Below are 19,391 nucleotides of genomic sequence, written 5' to 3'. Positions count from 1 at the left end.
CTCTCTCTCTCCCTTTGCTTGCGGCTTCGTGTGTCTCACCTGCTCAGCCCGGCCTCAATACTTGGCAGATGCATAACAAAATAAAAGGCGTCAACGTCAAAAGCAGCGCAATGCATGTGAGGAGTACTGCATTAGCAGGCAACCATGTATGCAACGATTATACTGCGAGTCCACCACGGCTTGATTGGAATTTCGGGGGCTGTTGGTCGTGCGCAAGTGCAAAACGACTTTTGGGCTTTCGGTCTCGACCCCGGTCACCGGGTTGCCCTCTCCCGGGTCTCTCTTCTTTCATTTGTTTCTTCTTTGTTGATCTGTCATAAAAGGTCAAGCTCGGTATAGGCCATGGCCAGTTGAGCACATTGCAGCGCAGGCAGTCTGGAGCTGCCGCATAGTCTATGCCTGCATATGCATGCGGCAAGCTGAGCTTTTTTGCGCCTTCTCTCTCCTACCTACATATTAGACTAGCCAACCTCCTTCACGTGTTTTGATTTCCTTTCTTTTCATTTCTCTTCTTTTTCTTCTTGTGGCTTTCGAAATCTGGACCTTCCTTTTTGACAATCTCACTCATTGAATCCTTCATTCTCTTTGCTCCATCCGAGTCTGTCGACAACGTCACTGAACACTCACGCACGCCAAAAACAAGGAATCAAGGTGTATGGCCCCCAGCTCTCCAGCTGCATCACCGCCGCAGAGAGAAACATGCTGCTGAAACCAGCGGAGCGGTGCCACTCGTCCCATTCTCATTCTCCCCTTCCATCCGCATCTCGTCGCTCCAAGCCCCCCCGGCGCCGTCGAAAAATGGCCATGGCGGCCAACCTCGTCTCGCAGGGCCACGCCCACGACGAGCGCACCCGGATCGTCATGTTTGTCTTCTTCAGCCTGGCCCTCTACAACGCCGGCGAGCTGATGTGCCACATCGCCGTCACCTTCAAGCACTACCGCGGCCTCTACTGCTGGAGCTTCGTCGTCTCGACCGTGGGCATCGCCCTGGGCGCCGTGGGCTACCTGCTGCGCACCATTGGCGGCTCGCTGTCGACGTACGTCTACACGGCGCTGGGCATCTTTGGCTGGGCCGCCATGGTCACGGGCCAGTCGCTGGTGCTGTACTCGCGGCTGCACATTGTCCTGCCTAGGGAGAGGCTGGTGCGCGGAGTGCTCGTCATGATCATTGTCAATGCAGTCTGGCTGCTGGTGCCCATTACGGTGCTGATTTTCCTCTGCAACACGCCGAGGGCGGAGCAGTACGAGCGGGCGTACTTTGTCTTTGAAAAGATTGAATTGACAGTCTTTTTCGTGCAAGAGGTCATCATTTCGGTGCTGTATATCCGCGAGACGTACAATATCCTGCGCAGTTACAGGGGACTCGTGACTGGCTCATACCGCACGACCATGGTGCATCTCATACTCGTCAACCTCGTCATCATCGCTCTGGATATCAGCATCTTGGTCCTCCAATTTACCGACAACTACGACCTCCAGACCGCGTGGAAGCCTCTGGTATACAGCATCAAACTGAAGATGGAATTCAGCGTGTTGAATCGTCTTGTCGAACTATCCCAGTACATGCGGCGCAACAGGGGCCTCGCCCTCATTGACACGCAGACAGTCGACCCGGCCATTACTCTGCCGCTGGGCGTCGTTAACACGGAAGACGGCAGCATCATTGCGAGGAGGAGAGGCACCGTCGACGAATCCAACTTTTCGGCCGCCACATCAATTGCTCCTCCCAAGACACCCAGGAACAACATTCAGCATGAGATGTCGGTCTCGGTATCGGGGTTACAAGTATAAATCAAGGGGGATATTTACAAAGTGTCGTAACAGCAAATTGGGGCGTTTTGGGCGGTAGCAATATCAGAACTTGTCACTACCGGGAGTTGGGCGGCATCAGTTACAGTCGGAATAGTATAATTCTCGTGCATATTTTTGGATACCAGCATACACGGTAGCGCTTTGTATTTTGTTTCATTTTTCGTGTGACTCGAACGCGGCAGGGAATTTTGGGACGGAGGAGTTTAATGATACGAGTATTCACGTTAAAGGGGGTTTTAATACACATGGAGTTGTATATCCAGGACGCTTTTTACTTGAATAATAATGCTGGCATGGGAGAATTTCATCAACAGCAGCTGCAGAGTCCAACAATTAGAACGTTTTAGATGTTTTAGAAGTACGAAGCTGTCATTCAAACATATGGAGTACCGGTAAATTAGTGTTACTCCAGTTACTCCGTATTATAACCTAAAATAAGATTTAGCACCTGTCGCCGGTGGATCCCGGATCTCGCCAGGAGCCGGATTTGCGTGTGTGGTGTTTTAGTCTGGTGCTCAGAACAATTGCTTGATCATCTATATATAGGATAGGATAATGATGGGATAGAATAGCTATTTCAAGGGCGTTTTAGTTTGTTTGCATAAATTGGCTCTCTAGGTAGTGTCCAAGCATCTATATTTTTCATGTAAACCCGGCACTTGAACGACATCCATCCCATGTCCCTCCATTCCAAGACACGCCTCAGCTCTTCCTCTCCAGCCCAGCTCCGCCCAGCTGACGACGCCAGGCGCCGGCTTCTTGATTACATCCGCAAGCCATCTTTTTTACCTTGGTGCCCATAATATGGGGAGATTTTGGTCTGGCTGTTGCCCCTCCACTGCCATAAGAATGTGTAATACAGCACTCATCAGGGCGTTCTTTTTTTTGCCACGCCGGCAAGTCAAACAAGCCCGTTCAAACGTTCCGAAGAGCCGGGTCGTACTGTATGTAAAAGGGCTTTTTAAGTATCGAGCCGTTTGAAACTTCCAATTCTTGAGTCAAGCAAGAAAGGCTCAGAGTGGAATTGCTCCTTAAACCCTCTGGTAATTTTTTCATCCTTCTTTTTTCTTCTCAAATCAACATCATGATTTGTACAAAATGCCCGAAATGAGTGACGCGAACAACGATAAGATTGTCGTCGTGCCCCAGAGAAGCCTTCCTCCCTCTCCGCCTCCGTCTCCGTCGCCTCCTCCCGACCCAGCACCAGAACCGCCGGCGCCTGCTGTCGCGGCTGCGAGCCGTCCATCCCGCGGCCTTGCTGCTGGCGACGATGCATTTCCCTCTGCGGTGGCCGACGACGAGAATGAATTGCCGCCTTCATACGAGATTTCCACGCTGTAGGTAGTCCCTTTGAATTATACACAGTCTTCATCAAATGGGCATGTATCACATCAATGGAGAGAAAATCCAACTGACAAAAACAGCCCCCGGCCAAGCGATGCCCACGTCCACATCACCGTCAGATCCAACACCAGCGCCTCATCCCTGCCCTCGCTCACGGCAGGCCGGCCCGGCGCCCGCGGCAGCATCAACACGCAGGGCTACGTCCTCACCGCGCCCATGAGCCATCAAACCGCCAGCTCCCGCCACAGCGCCTCCCACAGCCATCACGACGACCACGACCCCATTACCTTTTACGGCGTCGAAGACCCCTGGGTGCGGCACATGTACAGCGGTTCTGATTACACGACGGCATGCCCCTGCTGCTGCTTGAGCTCTTGCTTGGCTGACGGGTGTTGCTTCTCCAACCGCCATGGATGCTGCTTTTCCGATCGCGGCGGCCTCTGCTTTTCCGATCGTCGAGGGTGCTGCTTTAGCGATCACGCAGGCTGTTTCTTTTCGGATAACGGAGGGTGCTTCTGTTCTAGCCAACCAGGGTGCTGCTGTTCTAACGATGAAGATGAGAGGCTGCCGGTGATGCAGAGTAATGCGAGGTCTGTGTGAAGACGTTTTTTCCTTGAAACTCTTTTTTTTTTTTTTCTCGCTGGCGTTCCGAGCAATATATCCACGGGAAAGGGGGGGCTGGACGGTAGAAATGGGATACCATGCAAAGGCACAAGGAGTTTGTTGGCGCATTTCGGTCAAGCTGATTTTTTTATTTCTGTATCATCATCTGTATTTTTTTTTTTTTCACTCTGCTCGGGGGGGGTTCTCCCATCAAGAGCAGTCAGCGTTATCTAGCAGCGAAGCTTGAAGCGTCGCCTAACTTGTCACGAAATTCGAACATCATATATTCCAGATCCTAGGAATACAAGAAAGAAGAGAAAACATGCTCCATTTCCATTGTGAAAAGTTTTGTTGACGAGAAGATGGAAAGAAAGCGAATCTCATCGCTTGCTTTGCTTTGCTTCCAAGTTGCGCACATTTTCATAAATCACACATATCAAATTCATATGTCGTCGTCATCGCTTCTGCACATCACATTCATCAATATCAGAACAAGTCACTTCATCATAAATCACCATGACCATCACCACGTAGACTGCGTCGAGCCCAGCATAAGCTGCCGCTGATAAAACCTCCCCCCCCGTAAACGCCGTATAAATGTCCTCCACTCGCTGCTCCAGGTTCTTGTCCGAGCGAATGGCCTTTTCCACCCGCCGCAGGCGAGACCGGCTCAGCATCACGCCCTTTGGCCGGCGGTCCTCAAACGCGTACCAGCAGTGCCGCAGCTCGTGGCCCTTGAGGTTGCAGGCCGGGCAGAGCGGTGAGTCGTCGGCTTTCCAGGAGGCGGCGTCGGCGTCGTTGCCGAGGGCCACGTCTGCTTCCGATGAGGCGGAGAAGTCGAGGTCGCGGATCTCGCGGTAGACTTCTAGAAAGGTCCATATCCGGTCTTCTTCGGCGGGCATGATGGCGGCGGCCAGTTCGACGACTTCTTTGTCGTCCCGGAAGGGCTGTGGTGGCACAGGGACAGATGGTGCGTTGCTGTTGCTGTCGCTTTGGGAGTCTTCCCGTCGATGACTGTTATTGTTGCTGCTGCTGCATTTATGCGTCTTCTTGAAAGCAATCGCGGCCTCTGCTTCACTCCTCCACTCAATCGCCGCAAGATCCAGCTTGTCAGCCCCCAGCATCAACCTCTCAAACAACCCCGGCGAATACGGCAAGATGCAATCCGCCACATCTCGCAACCACGTCCCGCAGTGCGTCTCCGGGAAATTCAACCTGTGGCATCTCGTCACCGCGCTGTACCACTCGTGAGCCCAGTCCTCCTCGACGCCGCTGCTCTCGCCCTCCAGGTCGAACCGCTCCAGCACGTTGTTGTAGTGAACCCGCTCCATCTCAATCCGCTGGCGATACGTCGGCGCCGTGGAGGCCTTGAGGATCGCCATCCACTCACGCAGCGAGAGCTTCTCGTCCAGCGCCTCGGCCTTGGCCGGCACGACGGTGCGCAAGATCAGCGCCTTTGTCTTGTCGACCATTTCGCCGCGGCGGTCAAACTCCTGCTTCTTGGAGTAGTAGATCTTGTTCTGGTCATGGTACAGGCCGAACTCGTCCCTCGTCAGCTCCGAGACGTCTCTCGCGTGAGGGTTAAACTGCTGGACCTGCGGCGGCACCGGACAGGCGGGCAAGTCGTCGGCGGCCTTGTCCGACCACATGTAGCGCCAGATGAAGACGTCGATGTAGGGCTGGATATCGCGCCGCCACTCATCCCAGTCGCCGTACCACTTGAGCACCTTGGGCTCATGATCCAGGTCATCCAGCAGCGTCGAGTCGTCGTCTGCGGTGCTCCTCCAGATGGCGGGCTGAGGATGCGCCTGGGCGCTGGATTCCAGAACAGACATTGTTGATTTAATGATTCTTTTTTAATTTTGCAGGATTCTTTCTTTCTACAATCGGGCGATCAGCCGTAGCGCCTGCGTCGGGTTAGGCCTCGAAGCGGGATAAAAAGAAGGTTGATCCATAAGGATGAGATTCGCCTCTCAGTCGGGGGGAGCCCTGAAGCGAAGCGAGACCAGCCACACTGATCGCTTGCAAAAGCGCTGAGGCTGTCCCTCCCCGTACAATGACTGGCCTAATTGCATTATCGGCATGTCGAGGTTCCACCTGCGAAAGAGGCCGAATCAGACGATGCGCTTCAGTTAGTCGCCTGGAGAGTTGACGTGTAATGCTGTGCTGTCAGCGGGGGGCGAAAAAAAAAAAGTAAAAAAACGAAACAGAGTGCAGCATGCTCTTGAAACATGAAACAAGGTCCACCATCACTGGGAAGATGAGCAGGTGTTTTTCTAGTCTGACCTGGTGCTTTATCTAAGAGTGGTGAAATCCGGCCTCGGCGCATGTATACCGAAGCTTGCGCCCGACGAGTGCCTGCCATGACGGATTACCCGGCAGTCGATTGCTATGTCGGCACAAACAGCAAACACACACGTAGCATCAGCATTCGTGTAAGCAGTACAATGTTCCCCGCACGCATAGCTTGCTGCATCAACACTGTCAAGGCCAAGGCCAAATGGACTGGCCAGCGGCAGAAGCTTAAACGCAGCAGCTGGAGGCGCCAGGGTGGAGTAAAGACGCCCTCGGCGAAGCCATACAGACACCGGAATCCTTACCTTGGACGAGGTCACTCATCATTGGATCGACTCGTTCAGCTCAACCAACATCGCAGTACATGTATACAGCATTCCAAGGCTGCAGCAATGAGCGACATCGCAGTATCACAACGCGTTTCCCCGCCTGATATCAGCGACTCGTCCATCCCCGGCGCCCAGCTACAAGTCATCCGCCAGGCCGCCGACCCTTCAGTCGTCCACGACATCTCGTCCACCCTCTGCAAGCCCATCAACTCCAAATTCGACTTCCGCGTCGCCTGCGTAGCCCTCGACGACATCGTCAGCCACCTGCCCCTCGCCACCATGGAGCTCTACAGACCAGCCCTGGAGACGCTGGCCTCTGCCGGCAGCGCACCCAGTCCCGAGGGCGTTTCAGTGCCCTGCCTAGCAGACCGGGCAAGAGACGCCCTCAAGTTCATCGACAACCCGCATCTGGCGTGGGCGCCGCAGCACAAGAACGACCGCATGGCGGACCGAAGCCTCGCGGAAAGGGTTCACACGGCGGAGCAAATGGAGCCGTATGTGGACGAACTGCTCGGCTGGCTTGCTGATCCCAATTGGCCGCCTTATCCGGGCTGTCAGAAGCAGCTTGCCCGGTTCCCTGAGGTGACGATTGATCCCATCAAGGAGGTTATTCTCAAAAATCGAAACGATCCAGAGTGGCTGCTGTACATCCTGGACTTTGTAGAGGGGCACGTGCCCGTGGGGACGTTGTGGAAGAGAATAGAGCCCGAGCTGATTCAGCTAGCGAATGGCGAGGTCGAGGATGAAGAGGGCGTCGTCGAGCTGCCGAAATCTGCTCAACGCATGCTGAGGTTGCTGAAAGAGGCGGGTGAAACGGATGCAAGTTGATCAACTGTGAGATCAACTGTGAGATCAACACTCCTCTCAAAGTAATCAAACATAAGAGAGCAAATGTATACCTTGAAACTAATGAATACATGTAAATTTGAAGCAAAACCAAGATGAATTTTTGCTCTTCATCTTGTATCAATGAAAGTGGAGTTGAGTTGCCCTGTCTCATTAGTTCCTCGGTTATGAAAATGTTCATGGGCAGCGCTGCGCTCCTGACTCATGAATAAAACGACAAAGCGGACTGTGACTATATACATCTCCAAAGTCTGCTGCATTGATTTTTGCTCAAGATGGAGGACATCATCATCCCCAAAGCTTGATGATCCTGGTCACGGTTGAAAGTTGCCATGTTATAGTGGGTAATGTGAGCAGCGGTCAGGCTGTCCAGGGCATCTTGCTGCTGGGCCATGTTGCAAATTCACGCACAAGCTTCATCATGTTTGGCGACGATGTTCAAGATTTGGACAGCATGTCGAGATATATGCGTTAGGATCAAAAAAAGATCCAACAGATTTGTGGCAAGAATCTGAGTCCGCCTGAGCTACGGCATATATATCATCTCAGTATGCCCTGCACAGATCAAATGAGCCGAAAAGGGCAACAAAGGGCGATGCTATATGCCTTCATCGTGCTCCAACACCAGAAGTTTACTAAAGCCGACTTCGTGTTACTGTGCCTGTTGGGGCACAAGATATTAAGAGGTTACGCAGTTCTCGAATGGGCGACTCGCTGCATATTGATAGGACCAGTCTCGACGTTGTGAGCTTTTTCTTCTGTCCATAGCTCAGCCAGCAGCAGTCTATTACCCATGTTACTTCTTCATCAGGCTGGCCTAGGGATTTTCAGCCGCAAATTGGCCCTGGCCGCGTACCAAAGCTGTCAGCCGACTGATGCTTAGACGGCTTTTGAGTGATTATTCGTTTGGCGTGTCTCTGGTAAATAGTTTCCAGACGGTTCTACGACAACGGATGGCCTTGTTCGCCGAGGCTGTCCGACCCTCCATGTCAAGTCAGCTGCTGTTGATCCTACTACCACTCTGCTGCTTGCGAGCCAATTGTCGCTGTCGTATTGACTGCCGTTGGGGCTTGCGCTGATTCGTCCCACCGGGTGTCACCATTACAACATCCAGCTTCGCTGCTCTCTCTTAATGCCATGCAGGATCAACTGAGTCGCTAGGGCATGGATGCTACTGTGGCCGCGCTTGCTGGGCCAGAGGGAGGTGTTGACGACTGCAGATCATCGCCTCGTTGAGAACAAGAGACACAGCAATGAAAGTCTAGAACATCCATGGGCACAAAGGAACGGCATGCCAAGCCGGGCTCTGGCTTCAAGGATACTCAGTCAAGAGTTGCGGAGGTGTAGTGTGGTCCGTTGAGAAACGCCACAGTGAACTTGCCCGGCTCTCTCCAGCATGGATCTGGCTGCTCATGCCGTCGTTTCCTCCAGATACTGATGAAAAGAGTATCCAGCAACAAGCTCTTTTTCTCGTCCTTTATGCGGTTCTGACGAGAATTAGTGTACCATACGATAGTACCAAGGTAGGTAGCACCAGCAACTTGTAGGGCTCCCGTCAAAGGCCTCGTAGGGCCTAGTGCTTCTCCCTTGGGCGCAAACTGTGGGCTATTGCGTGAGACGGCGTGGATCTTCGGATTCTCGGGGCTGGGTTGCTGGACTAGACTCTTGCTTCTGTTCCCCCTCAGCGAGCCGGGATGATAAGGGGTTTCGCTATTGCAGCTTTGCATGTACAAGTAGGTACATGGGACTCCATATTGGGTATTAGTGCTCCGTCGCATCGGCTCAGCTGCTTGTTCTGCTCTGCTGTGCCTCCTCGGAACTCCTGCTAGGAGAGAATCAAGGTCGGCTGTGCTCCATACTGGTACACAGCTGGGATCGTGGACGTCGGAGGTTTAGCAGGAGGCTCCTTGCAAGCCATGCAGAGTCACGAGGCCCCGCTGGAGCTCGACGGCAGGGCAGGCGGGCAGGTAGCAGTACACGCGGCTAGTCTCTCTACAGTAGAATAAGGCCTAAATAAAGCACAGCATGGCATGTGCAAGATGACTCAAAGTCTCCAGAAAGAGACGCATGGGACCTGCTAACTTGATGCGCATTGTCGGGTCGATGCAATGGGAATGAACATGGCTCCGCTGAGAGGTTGCTGGCGCCAAGATTCGATCCTACATGTACCTATGATACCCAAGTATAAGTTCCAATGCAGGCACTTATTAACGGTGGCATTTCCCGAATGAGCAGAGCTAGGGCTTGTGGGATGACTTCACTCCAGCTAATAAAATATATTGTGTTTGGTACGTCAAGATATACAGTGCCGTACCAGTATATTGTACCTGTCTAAGTGCGCTTGGAGGCGTAATGAAGCGAGCGCCGGCTGTGGCTGGGCAAAATAAAAGGGCCTCTATGCAACCGAAATAAAGAGAAATAAATTATTAATCAACATGGTCAACATTGAATGAAAAAAGGCAGCAGCACTAGAAGAATACGCCCAACCTCGTGGCATCTCGCCGTTCCACCTCCCCTGCCGCATTGCAAAGTTGGTACCCAAACGAGCGAGGTGATGCGCTGCTCACAGAGTCTAGAACCGCAAAGGCCCTTTGTCAGGTGGGAGGAGCCCTGCAAATATGATGTAACCGCCTCCCGCAGCGACGGGTCCCCTGCAGCCATAGACGTAATGGGCGCCATCAGCTCGGGAAGCAGGAGGCTCAAAGCAGCTGGTGCCAGGTGCTGCTAGCACTAGGTACTGCTGCTACAACTCCACGATCCGGACCTGCAGCGAGGCATCTCGCATGGCGATGGCATCAACTTGGATACGACCAGAGGGCGATTCTGTTCTGTGAGTGGGCATTTGGGCCAGCCAGCAAGACCATGAGTATTTATGTGCAAGGAGGTGGCATCTTGCTCTTCTACCCTCTTCTCTCGCTGCTTCTTCTCCCTTATCTCACCGAGTGGTGGGATGTGGGATGCCTCATTCCGGCAGCAGCAAAGCTACCCTACCACACCTCATGGCTTGTGAACCTCTCAACAGCCCGACTCTCTCTTTTTTCTCCTCGAGGACGGAATTAATCCATACATTCCCTGCTTCTTGTGACCCCTCACCCCCTCCTCTCCTCCCCCTCCATGTTGCGGCCCTGCACACCCCTCCATGTGTTGAAGCCTGTCCATTTCTCTTCTCCTGGTTCGGCTCTCCGGTTTGATTCCCTCCCCTGCACCAGAGAACTTCTGCGTCGAGTTAGTATAATGTATGGAGGGAAGAGGACTTGCTCTTTAGAGCAAACCGCGGGCGGGTCGAAAAGGATCAATCGTGCTTGTACCTGGGTTTGCACGCGGGACCCCGGCCTCAGCACCTGCCTACATGCTACCCAAGGCCCTTTATAGGTATGAGGTCTTATATTGCTACACACATATTTGCACTTTGAGCATTGCGCGCAGGTGCTGGGTAATGCTGCCGACACTTGTGCCCTGCCACCATGGAAACTCCATGCAAGTGAGCAGCTTGTACTCCATACCTTGTCTGGAGAGCATCACCAGAGACGAACAAACTCGACACCAGGCCATGGTGGGGATTTGACTCTCCGCCAGCGTACGGACACTTCTCCCCGTTGCCCGTTTGAGTCGTGAATCGAGCTAGGCGGCGACAGCGCAGCTATTAGCTCGTCCATCAGGCCGGAGCCCTTTGGTCTAGATGCCTCTTGGGAGAAGGAGAACATGGTATCGCGCCATTTTTTCCCATGTCCGCCCACTGCTCAGAGCTGGTCCAGAAATACTGCGAGTAGCAGGTACATGCTTGTCTCAATAGCATACATGTATGTAATCTTTTGGTGCCGCCGGCCGGGACTTTGTCAAAGGACGACTGTGATGCGATGACGGCGCCACAAAACAGCCCATGGGGTTTGCCTCCCCCTGCACTTGGAAGGGGAAGGAGAATTAAAAGAGCGTATCACGCCCTTGCTTGTTGCAGCTGCACCCATTGGAAAATTCATGCGCAACAAACGGAGCCCCCCTTTTGCTTGTGCAACCAGCATTGATGCCTTGTTCGCGGCGTTGCTGCCACCTTGGACGGTAGCATCAGGTGGTGCGGTACAGGTACAAGGCCGAAAACACCCAAAATACGGGGCGCTCCCCATCCCTTGAGCGCACTGCAGCAGCCACGGCGCCCACCCGCCAACCAATCTTCAGGCCTTGCAGCTCCACTATGCGGCCCGCTGTGACAAAGACGTCAGTGCCCCTCACCCCACTGACGTCTTTGGCGGCACAAGCCATGCATCAGCTTAAAAGCAAAATCCAATCCGGGTTACCGCGCCCTCAGCTCCCACGCACTTGTATGGACGCAGCTCTTAGCAGACACGCTACAGATCAACGCACTCCTCCATCACCGTGGTTTTTTCTTGGAGCATTTGCGTAGGGGGGAAGAGACAACAAAGACGCGCCAAGTGTCCAATCAGAAACGTCTCCGTCGGGTACTTTTGGAATATATTCTCTTGCTTAATTGCCTACCGTATGTTGGGTTTTGAAAATGCCACGAGGAAACGAAAATGAAAATGAAAAGTTTACGCCAGCCATTGAGTAGAAAATGGCTGGCAATACACCAAGTTTTGCCTAAAGAGGCGTCCGGGGAATCAACATGTTGGCTACATGTACCTGCCCGCGCGGTTGGGTGCGAGCTTATTGTGCCATGCACTTTACAACAGCCGTGGTCATGCTCTTTTTCTTCCACTACCACTGCCATATGACTTCTTTACCGCTTCCATTGGCCAGCGGAAAATAGAATAGAATCTCGGGAAAGAAAGTAGATGCGGTTGCTGATATAAGATGTATTGAAAGCTTGTAAATCGCATCTTCGATCCGAGCACCTGCTAGTCCTGTCGTAGCGCTCCCAAGATTCAATCAAATGTTCAATTCCATCTTGTCAATTTGTCTCGGCGAGGCAGCATGTAGCGATACTGCGGCGCCAGTTCATGCCAGGCAGTTATCGCGGAGCTTGCAGCGCTATCCGCTAGTCATGGCACCGCCTGTACGGCCTAGACCCAGCCTGTAAGTTGACGATTACAGCATGCTTACCTGGGAGGCCGTGTACATGTACCCATGCATGGGGTGCCGGTACCTTCCCGGAGCAGAGCACAGCTCTTTCTGCCTCCATCTTGTGCCCCTCTCCGCGGTGCCTTTTAGACGCTTGATTTCTTACCTCAACATCCACAGCGCTCTCGCGTGTTGCTTGACGATCTTTGCTGCTCGTCTCTCCCCGACGGGATCAAGACCCTCGTGCCCTGCCCGAGACGAAGCCAGATTGGTGAGCCAACCCTCGCCCGCTGTTTCACGATCCCCAGATCTCGGCACTGCGGCCATTCATATCGTCTGCTGCTCCAGTTGCTCCAGCTGCTCCAGCTGCTATTACCTGCAACCTGCAACCTGCAACCCGCATCCTGCATCCTGCTACCGGGACCCCTCCTCGCGGCTCCCCTCACGCAGCTTCCCTCAGACGTGCCGAGAGCGCAAAACTTGTCCACGCCCCCTGTCGCTCTAAACACCTCCATGTGCTTTTCTCCCTCCTTGTTATTTTTTAACCTTTTTTTCTTCCTTTCCTCGCATAGAGCTGACCGTCCCTTTTTATTGCAGCCTGATTCCTCGTGTCTAGCTGACCCTATTCACCCGTAGATCCTCACCTGGGTCTCCTTCTCACTGCCTGTGGGTCGCATTTCGTCAAACTATTAAAGCCGTCGCCGCGGACGCTCTTTGGCCCTCCCCCACTCTCAACTAAACCGCAACCCCTCTATCGCGGTCGGCTTCTCTCTGCTCTGCAACCGAGAAAAGCGCAGATTTCGCCCCTGACCTTGGCACATCTTCGACAATGGCGCTCCCCGACGACAAAGTTGGTCTTCCCGTAACCCCCCGCGAGCGTAATACAGACTAACAATGCTGGATCTCTAGGAACTCGAGGCCATCTTCGGCGATACCATCGACCTGACGACATTCAAGCAGATTCTCGAGATGGACGAGCCTGGTGACAACGAGTTCAGCTCGTCCATTGTGTTTGGATTCTTTGATCAAGCTGAGGAGACCTTTGCGTCCATGGACACGGCCCTGTATGTTACTCCTACAACCCATCGTTGTGCTGCGCTCTCGGATACTCTTTACATCATCCCGCTTCTGGCGTTATTTCCCTCCCCCTTTCTGTCATGAGACGGGGTGCAATTCTTTTAACCCCTCGCTTACATGCACACCACTACCCTCTGTCATCTATCTTCTCTCGTTCTTCTCACTTTTACTGACGCTTATCCTTCTCTTCAACTCATAGGGACGAGGAAGATCTCGAAAAACTGTCAGAACTCGGGCATTTCTTAAAAGGTTCCTCCGCGACACTAGGCTTGGTCAAGGTTCGCGATGGATGTGAAAAGATCCAGAGATATGGCAAGCAAGAAAACCTCGATGGTTCTCCAGAGAACGACGTCAAGGTGTGCCTGGACCAAATAAAAAAAGCGCTCACAGCGGTCAAGTCCGACTACGAGGAGGTCGAAACCGGACTGAGGAATTTCTACAAGGATGATGACGACGAGGATGGCGCTTAATATGTCTCTGCTAAAGACTGGCGATGACAACTAGACTTCATTGAGGACTATGCGCCTTGCCTCTGCGACACCCAGCAGGAGCACTTGTACGTGCTGGCTCTACAGTGGGAACCACTTGGGTTGCTGACTACTGCATATCCACGCGCGAGGAGTAAGATGATGCAAATCATGGCATTTTCTGCTCCTCATCCAAACCGCTTTATCGCTCTCTTTCCATCCATGTCTTTTTTTTTTATTTTTAACTCTTCGAATCATCAACACTCACGACTCCTTTTTACTTACATCATCACTTATGCGTGATGGCAGCAGCAAGTAACGCGACCAACGCAACTTGGATTTTGTTGTCTGTGGGCTGGCGCTTGAAACTTGGCAGGATATAGGGAATGCGCACGGCTGTCTTTACAAGCGCATTGATAGGTTCATGGCAGCATGGCAGCAAATATGTTTTTTTGGGGAGCTCGAAAAGTTGGTTACACATGAAGAAGTCGTCTGTACAGGGAGGGGCAGCGTAGAAAGAGATACCAACAGACTCGAGAGAGGAATTCCATCATTATCTGCATGCCAAGCAAACATCCCGTCTCCCTACTTGACGGTCTCTCTCTGGATGAAGCTCTTGTGCAGCTCTCGTGTTTGAGGGCTTACAAATTACGTAGTTGGCGGCGCCATCCCAATGAAGCTTGGCGCGATCTGGCACAGATCTGTGGCTAAGCGGCAGGACTGAGATGCACGTGGCTGCCTCCAATTCATCTACCAGCTTCAGGCATCCGACTGCTGGACATTTCATCTCGACTTTTTCATCTCTTATTCCACAAGATTTCCAAAGGTACGTCAGACTTGTCAGAAATTGTCTTGGTACTAGCATCTCGAAGACAGGGAGCACCTCCAAATCTTTTCCTTCAAGCTCGAATCACGACGAGAAGTCATTCTTCCTCTTCAATCCCACGGCGCATGTTCCAAAACACCCCTGTCTTCTATGGCACATTGCTTCACCCCTTGCTTGAAGATTTCCAAAAAGGGATCCCGTCTTGTACCCAATACATGCTGCCGAGTAGCTTAGAGATATCGTGGCATTGATCCATAGTCTCGGCATGTGCTTACTTGCACCGCAGTGTGTTGTCCAAGGGCGCTTGTCCGCCAAGTCTACTCTTATAGGCACACTTCTTCAAGTTACACACGGCAGATTGTTATTTGTCGGCTTCTCTGGCCAGAGATAAAATGACAGATGTGATGCTGACGTGTTGCCGCTCACCGGTGGTTTTGACGGCAGCCATGTACCTGTGGACTGTGTCCGATAAGGAGGATTACCCCGTTGTTTTGACCCGATGTCCCGATATCCCGTGTCTCTATTTTTTGTATCTTTTCTTACATTCTCAGATTGCCCACTTGATTCATCACATTTACCCCAGCCATCATATTTGACAGCTTCTTACCAATCCTCTCTCGCAGATAGTATCTTTAGCCACACACCCTCTCACATTAGGCTGATTGGCGCAAGCATGCCTCCAAGGCCTTCTCCTACGCATTTCCTCTGCATACCCCTCGCTGGGATGCAGTTGGCCAATTCTCTGGCATCCTTTCGAGCCGATGTGACCAGTGCAATGAGCTTCGGCCTGCCCAAGGACGCGGTCCGGCCTTTGGGGACGCTACATCTAACGCTTGGGGTCATGTCCCTGAATAAGGACGGCGTGGAGAAGGCAGTAGATATACTCAGGGGCCTGGAGCTGAGAGAAATACTTGCCGAGTCGAGATTGGCCAAGTCTAATCAGACGTCTGCTGCTGCTTTGGCACTGTCCGAGGGTAGCATCGATGGCAGCCAGCTGTCACAGCCAAACAGCAGTCTGTCTCTCACCATTCGAGGATTACACTCCATGCAGCCAGCAGCAAAAGCAACTGTATTATACGCACCTCCTTCAGATCCTGCAGGCATTCTATACGATTTCTGCAAGCTGCTACAAAAACCGTTCCAAGAAAGTGGACTAATGATTGACGAAAACCGACCGTTGCTGCTTCACGCTACTATTATCAATACGATATACGTCAAGAACAGTGGTGGCAGCAGTGGAGCAAGAGGGAAAAGGCGAGAGAAGCTAACAATCGACGCGAGAGATGTGTTGAGTCGGTACGATGACTATATATGGGCCGAAGACATGCCCGTCACTCGCGTCGCTCTGTGTAGAATGGGCGCCAAGCCGATTGAAGGGACAGACGACGCTGCATACGAAGTCGAGGCTGATGTCGAGTTTGAGTCTTGATATAGCTCAGAGCTCGGCGCAACAGTGATGTTGCATTTACAAGCCAATAGAATCGTATATCCTTGAACACGTTTCATTCATGCAGCTCTTCCGCAAGAAGCTACAACATTGAAGCTGCAGCTTTATTCAGAGACTTGGTCTACTGTTTCTCATGCAGCTGCTTGTCTATGTGAGCGAAAGGTGATTGATAAGGGTGCCGATTTTACATTCGTCTGATAACAGGTCTGCTTGTATAATTCCCGAGCTCCATCTCTGCCCATTTTATCAGTTCTAGATTCTTACCGTGGAGATGCAATCCTGCAGGATCTTGTCAAGTGACAAAGCAAAAGACACCGAATTCAACGATTGAATCCAGCGTACGGTTGGGCACGAATCATTGTTATTAAGACAAATAATAAAGACACAAAACGAAACATTTCAATAAGAAACGGCCTTTTTTTTTTTTTTTTTTTTTTTTTTTTTTTTCCAGAAATTCATTTGTTTCACAAAATCGGCGTTTATAGGTGCAACACCAGGGTGAAGCTTTTCGGTGATGCCCCGCGCCTCTACAACAATGGCAGCTCTTAGCGCTGGCCCAAGCCCCTCCCAAGATCCGTCGGCAGATTTGCGGCAGCTCCCTGTCAAGCACGTCCCAAGTCTTTATATCCAGATCCATATCCTCGCACACCCGACCTCTAGGCAGCCGCCGAACCAGCATCGTCTCCCCCCTTTGCAATTATTTTAATTGTCCTTTGCCCGTGAGGAGCGAGCAAATCAGATCCAGGGGAAAGGCTCTCGCCTACAAAAAGGGCGCAGACCAAAGGCTGCCGACGCCATCAGCCATCATGCCGAACCGGTGTCATACAGTCCTCCACTACGGCCTCACCACAGCGACTTTTGCAAATCAGACCAACTGACCTCGACCCGATACGACAACGAGAAGAAGAAGAAGAAATGAATCAAGCTGATAAGCGCCGCGGCGGCGGTCGCAGCAGTAGCAACGGCCCAGCTTGGCGAACTGGACAAGCGACGCACACAAGCCGCCACAGCACCCACACGATAGGCGGAGTAGCAACAGCAGCAGGCGCAACAGGCGCAGGGAGCAGTAATTCCGACACGATGCCGTTGATGCCGCCTCGCGCAGCCATGGTGGGCACAAACTCGGCAGCCGGAGACGACGCCCACAACGGAAGCCCGACGATGCTGGATCGAAAACGCAAAGACAAGGCTCGCGACATATCCAATAGCTCTTCCGGCACGGCCAGAGGGTCAAGTCCCCACGGCGTGTCCAGCAACAGCAACAACAGTGGCGGCAGCGGCAGCCCCATCTCAAAGTCGCAGCTTCGCCGTCAGCAGCAGCAGCAGCAGCAGCAATCAGATTCAGCCTCAGCAAGCCTCCTCCGCGAAAAGGACGAGCGCATCACCTACCTCGAGAACGAAATGGGCATCATGGAAAGAGAGTTCCACCAAGAACTAGACCGACTAAGCCAGACAGAGAGCGAAACCGCAACCTTTTGGCAGGGCAAACATTCCGCGCTGAACCAGCAGTATCTACGCACAGATACCGAGCTGAGGCTGCTGCGGGCCGAAGTCGACGTCCGCGAGGCAGAGCGGGAAGAACTACGGCAAGGAGTCGAAGTCCTGCGGCGGGAGCTGCAGGAAAAGGACGACGAGATCAGAAGACTCCGGGGCCAGGTCAGAGGGCTAAAGGAGTTTGTCAGCACGAGCACGAGAACGGACGACCAGACGAGCGATGAGGTCTTTGGCGACGGCATGACCAAGCTGGGCAACGGCTTGCAGAATTGGGTCATTACCAATTTTCGAAAAGCAAAACTAGGTGGGCTGCAAGCTGAAATTAGTAACCAAACTCGTATTTTCATAATTTCAGGCAGGCTAACAAAACGGAAATACGAAAAGCAGACCTATCCCAGGCCAGCGACTCTACGCTCGCAGAACTCGGCCACCTCGTGCCCATGTACGACGAGCTAATCCACACGTCCAAAGTCCACCTCTTGCAGTCCATCGTCTCGAGCATCCTCGTCGAAATGGTCTTCAACGCCTACTACGTGGGTCTCTCAGAAGAAGATACACGGCACTTTCAACAGATGGAGCAATTACTCACCTTTCTATGCTGTTTGTCTCCCCCTTTTTTTCTTTTTCTTTTTGTTTCTTGCTTTTTCTCTTCCTCAACATACATGTTCTGGGGAATACCCCCCAACTAACACCAAAGCGGGAACTTCTCAGCCTCAACCGACCCCGTCAACCAATGGCGCTCATCCGCCCTGGCCCTCCTCCGCCGCGAGGCACACCACCTCCACGACAACACAGATACCTTTGCCGAGGCCGTCATATCTCGAATCACCCAGCTCCTCGACAGCATCATCACATCCTCTCCGCCTTCAGCCTCGGCCTCTACTTCAAATTCATCTTCCACCGCCCGAGACTCTGCTCTCCGGGTCCTAGTCAAAAACTCCATCGAGCTAGCCCGCCTGCTCGTCGTGCAAAAGGCCCGGCTGCGGGTCTACATGCCCTCCATCTTACCCCATCAGCAAGTCCTTTTCGAGCCAGACACCATGGAAGACATTGGCGGGGAGGAAGACGAGGAGAACCTGGCTAGCCGGGAAATTAACTGCGTCGTTTTCCCCGGCGTCATCAAGCACGGGGACGAAAACGGGGGCCACATGCAGTACCGCAACGTCATTGTCAAGGCGAGGGTATTGTGTAGTCCGGAAGAATAGACAGACAGGTAGACATGACTGACATGACATTCCCACCGCGGTGACCAAAAAAATGGAATAATATGGAAAAAAAAAAACTTATCAGCTACTACTAGTCGTTATCAATCCTGTGATTCTCAATGATTCCTACCAGCATAGCCCACTCAACCCCCCATCCATCTAATCTACCATTTCACCATCCCAGCTCAAAACACATCATGATCAAAAGCCAAAGGATCAAAGAGCAGTATAACTCAATTCTGCAGCATTACGTCGTTTCCGTACGAGAAACTCCAAGGCGGGTCCAGCAGCTAGGCAACGGCAAACGGCCCGCCTACCCCGGGCGCCACCGTTTGCTCAAATCCACCAGCCGTCATGGCGCATATTTGTACGGTGCTGCTCATGGCTCAGAGTGTCTCGCCGTACAGTGGCCTTGTTGCATGTGTTGATGCCCGATACCGCCCTCCTAGATCCTCTCCGAGCTGCTTTGCGCCACCCCCGGACTGGTAAAGCGCATTGGATTTCCCAATTTGACCTCTCACCGTCCAACTAGATGGAACTTCTCCAGGCCGGCCTGCAATGGAGTATTGCGAGCAGCTGAGTTCACGATGTAACCAGCACTTAAAAAAACGGGTCGGCTCTTTTGGCTCGCTG

The 19,391-nt window shown here is 52.6% G+C and overlaps 7 protein-coding genes across 9 annotated transcripts; 6 read left to right on the top strand and 1 right to left on the bottom strand.

The window, feature by feature from the left end:
• Positions 1–798: 798 nt before the first annotated feature.
• On the top strand, positions 799–1,791 carry TrAtP1_012638 (uncharacterized protein; the record flags this gene model as incomplete). The annotated part of the gene is made up of 1 exon (XM_014088417.2): positions 799–1,791. The coding sequence occupies one exon, from the start codon at positions 799–801 to the stop codon at positions 1,789–1,791; it is 993 nt and encodes a 330-aa protein (XP_013943892.1).
• Positions 1,792–2,919: 1,128 nt separating this feature from the next.
• On the top strand, positions 2,920–3,756 carry TrAtP1_012637 (uncharacterized protein; the record flags this gene model as incomplete). The annotated part of the gene is made up of 2 exons (XM_014088416.2): positions 2,920–3,149; positions 3,237–3,756. The coding sequence occupies 2 exons, from the start codon at positions 2,920–2,922 to the stop codon at positions 3,754–3,756; spliced, it is 750 nt and encodes a 249-aa protein (XP_013943891.2).
• Positions 3,757–4,214: 458 nt separating this feature from the next.
• Positions 4,215–5,594, bottom strand: TrAtP1_012636 (uncharacterized protein; the record flags this gene model as incomplete). Its single annotated transcript, XM_014088415.2, has 1 exon — positions 4,215–5,594. One exon carries the CDS (start codon positions 5,592–5,594, stop codon positions 4,215–4,217), a length of 1,380 nt encoding a protein of 459 aa, XP_013943890.2.
• Positions 5,595–6,086: 492 nt separating this feature from the next.
• TrAtP1_012635 (uncharacterized protein) lies at positions 6,087–7,211 on the top strand (the record flags this gene model as incomplete). Its single annotated transcript, XM_066115619.1, has 1 exon — positions 6,087–7,211. One exon carries the CDS (start codon positions 6,087–6,089, stop codon positions 7,209–7,211), a length of 1,125 nt encoding a protein of 374 aa, XP_065971718.1.
• A 5,860-nt stretch (positions 7,212–13,071) lies between these two features.
• Positions 13,072–13,789, top strand: TrAtP1_012634 (uncharacterized protein; the record flags this gene model as incomplete). Its single annotated transcript, XM_014088413.1, has 3 exons — positions 13,072–13,092; positions 13,152–13,306; positions 13,519–13,789. The coding sequence occupies 3 exons, from the start codon at positions 13,072–13,074 to the stop codon at positions 13,787–13,789; spliced, it is 447 nt and encodes a 148-aa protein (XP_013943888.1).
• A 580-nt stretch (positions 13,790–14,369) lies between these two features.
• Positions 14,370–16,506, top strand: TrAtP1_012633 (uncharacterized protein). The gene is made up of 2 exons (XM_066115618.1): positions 14,370–14,612; positions 15,236–16,506. Exon 2 carries the CDS (start codon positions 15,286–15,288, stop codon positions 16,039–16,041), a length of 756 nt encoding a protein of 251 aa, XP_065971717.1. The 5' UTR covers positions 14,370–14,612; positions 15,236–15,285; the 3' UTR covers positions 16,042–16,506.
• On the top strand, positions 16,507–18,824 carry TrAtP1_012632 (uncharacterized protein). 3 transcript variants are annotated; one of them, XM_066115615.1, is made up of 3 exons: positions 16,507–17,857; positions 17,941–18,153; positions 18,265–18,824. In XM_066115615.1, the coding sequence occupies exons 1-3, from the start codon at positions 16,975–16,977 to the stop codon at positions 18,756–18,758; spliced, it is 1,590 nt and encodes a 529-aa protein (XP_065971714.1). In that variant the 5' UTR covers positions 16,507–16,974; the 3' UTR covers positions 18,759–18,824. The 3 variants fall into 3 exon arrangements, with proteins under 3 accessions (XP_065971714.1, XP_065971715.1, XP_065971716.1); XM_066115617.1 differs by having other exon boundaries at positions 17,941–18,824; XM_066115616.1 differs by having other exon boundaries at positions 16,507–18,153.
• The last annotated feature ends 567 nt before the right edge of the window (positions 18,825–19,391 follow it).

The sequence above is a fragment of the Trichoderma atroviride genome, chromosome 7 (assembly GCF_020647795.1).
Source record: "Trichoderma atroviride chromosome 7, complete sequence".
Lineage (NCBI taxonomy): Eukaryota > Fungi > Ascomycota > Sordariomycetes > Hypocreales > Hypocreaceae > Trichoderma > Trichoderma atroviride.
Note: the sequence above shows the minus strand (reverse complement) of the source record. Positions and strands in the feature narration are given on the sequence as shown.

Excerpts from the sequence above, each read along its gene's own strand:
- TrAtP1_012633 (XM_066115618.1), top strand. The coding sequence starts at position 15,286 with ATGCCTCCAAGGCCTTCTCCTACGCATTTCCTCTGCATACCCCTCGCT.
- TrAtP1_012632 (XM_066115615.1), top strand. The coding sequence starts at position 16,975 with ATGAATCAAGCTGATAAGCGCCGCGGCGGCGGTCGCAGCAGTAGCAAC. Across the intron at positions 17,858-17,940 it reads TTTTCGAAAAGCAAAACTAG|ACCTATCCCAGGCCAGCGAC; the intron begins GTGGGCTGCAAG and ends TACGAAAAGCAG. Across the intron at positions 18,154-18,264 it reads ATTACTCACCTTTCTATGCT|CCTCAACCGACCCCGTCAAC; the intron begins GTTTGTCTCCCC and ends GGAACTTCTCAG.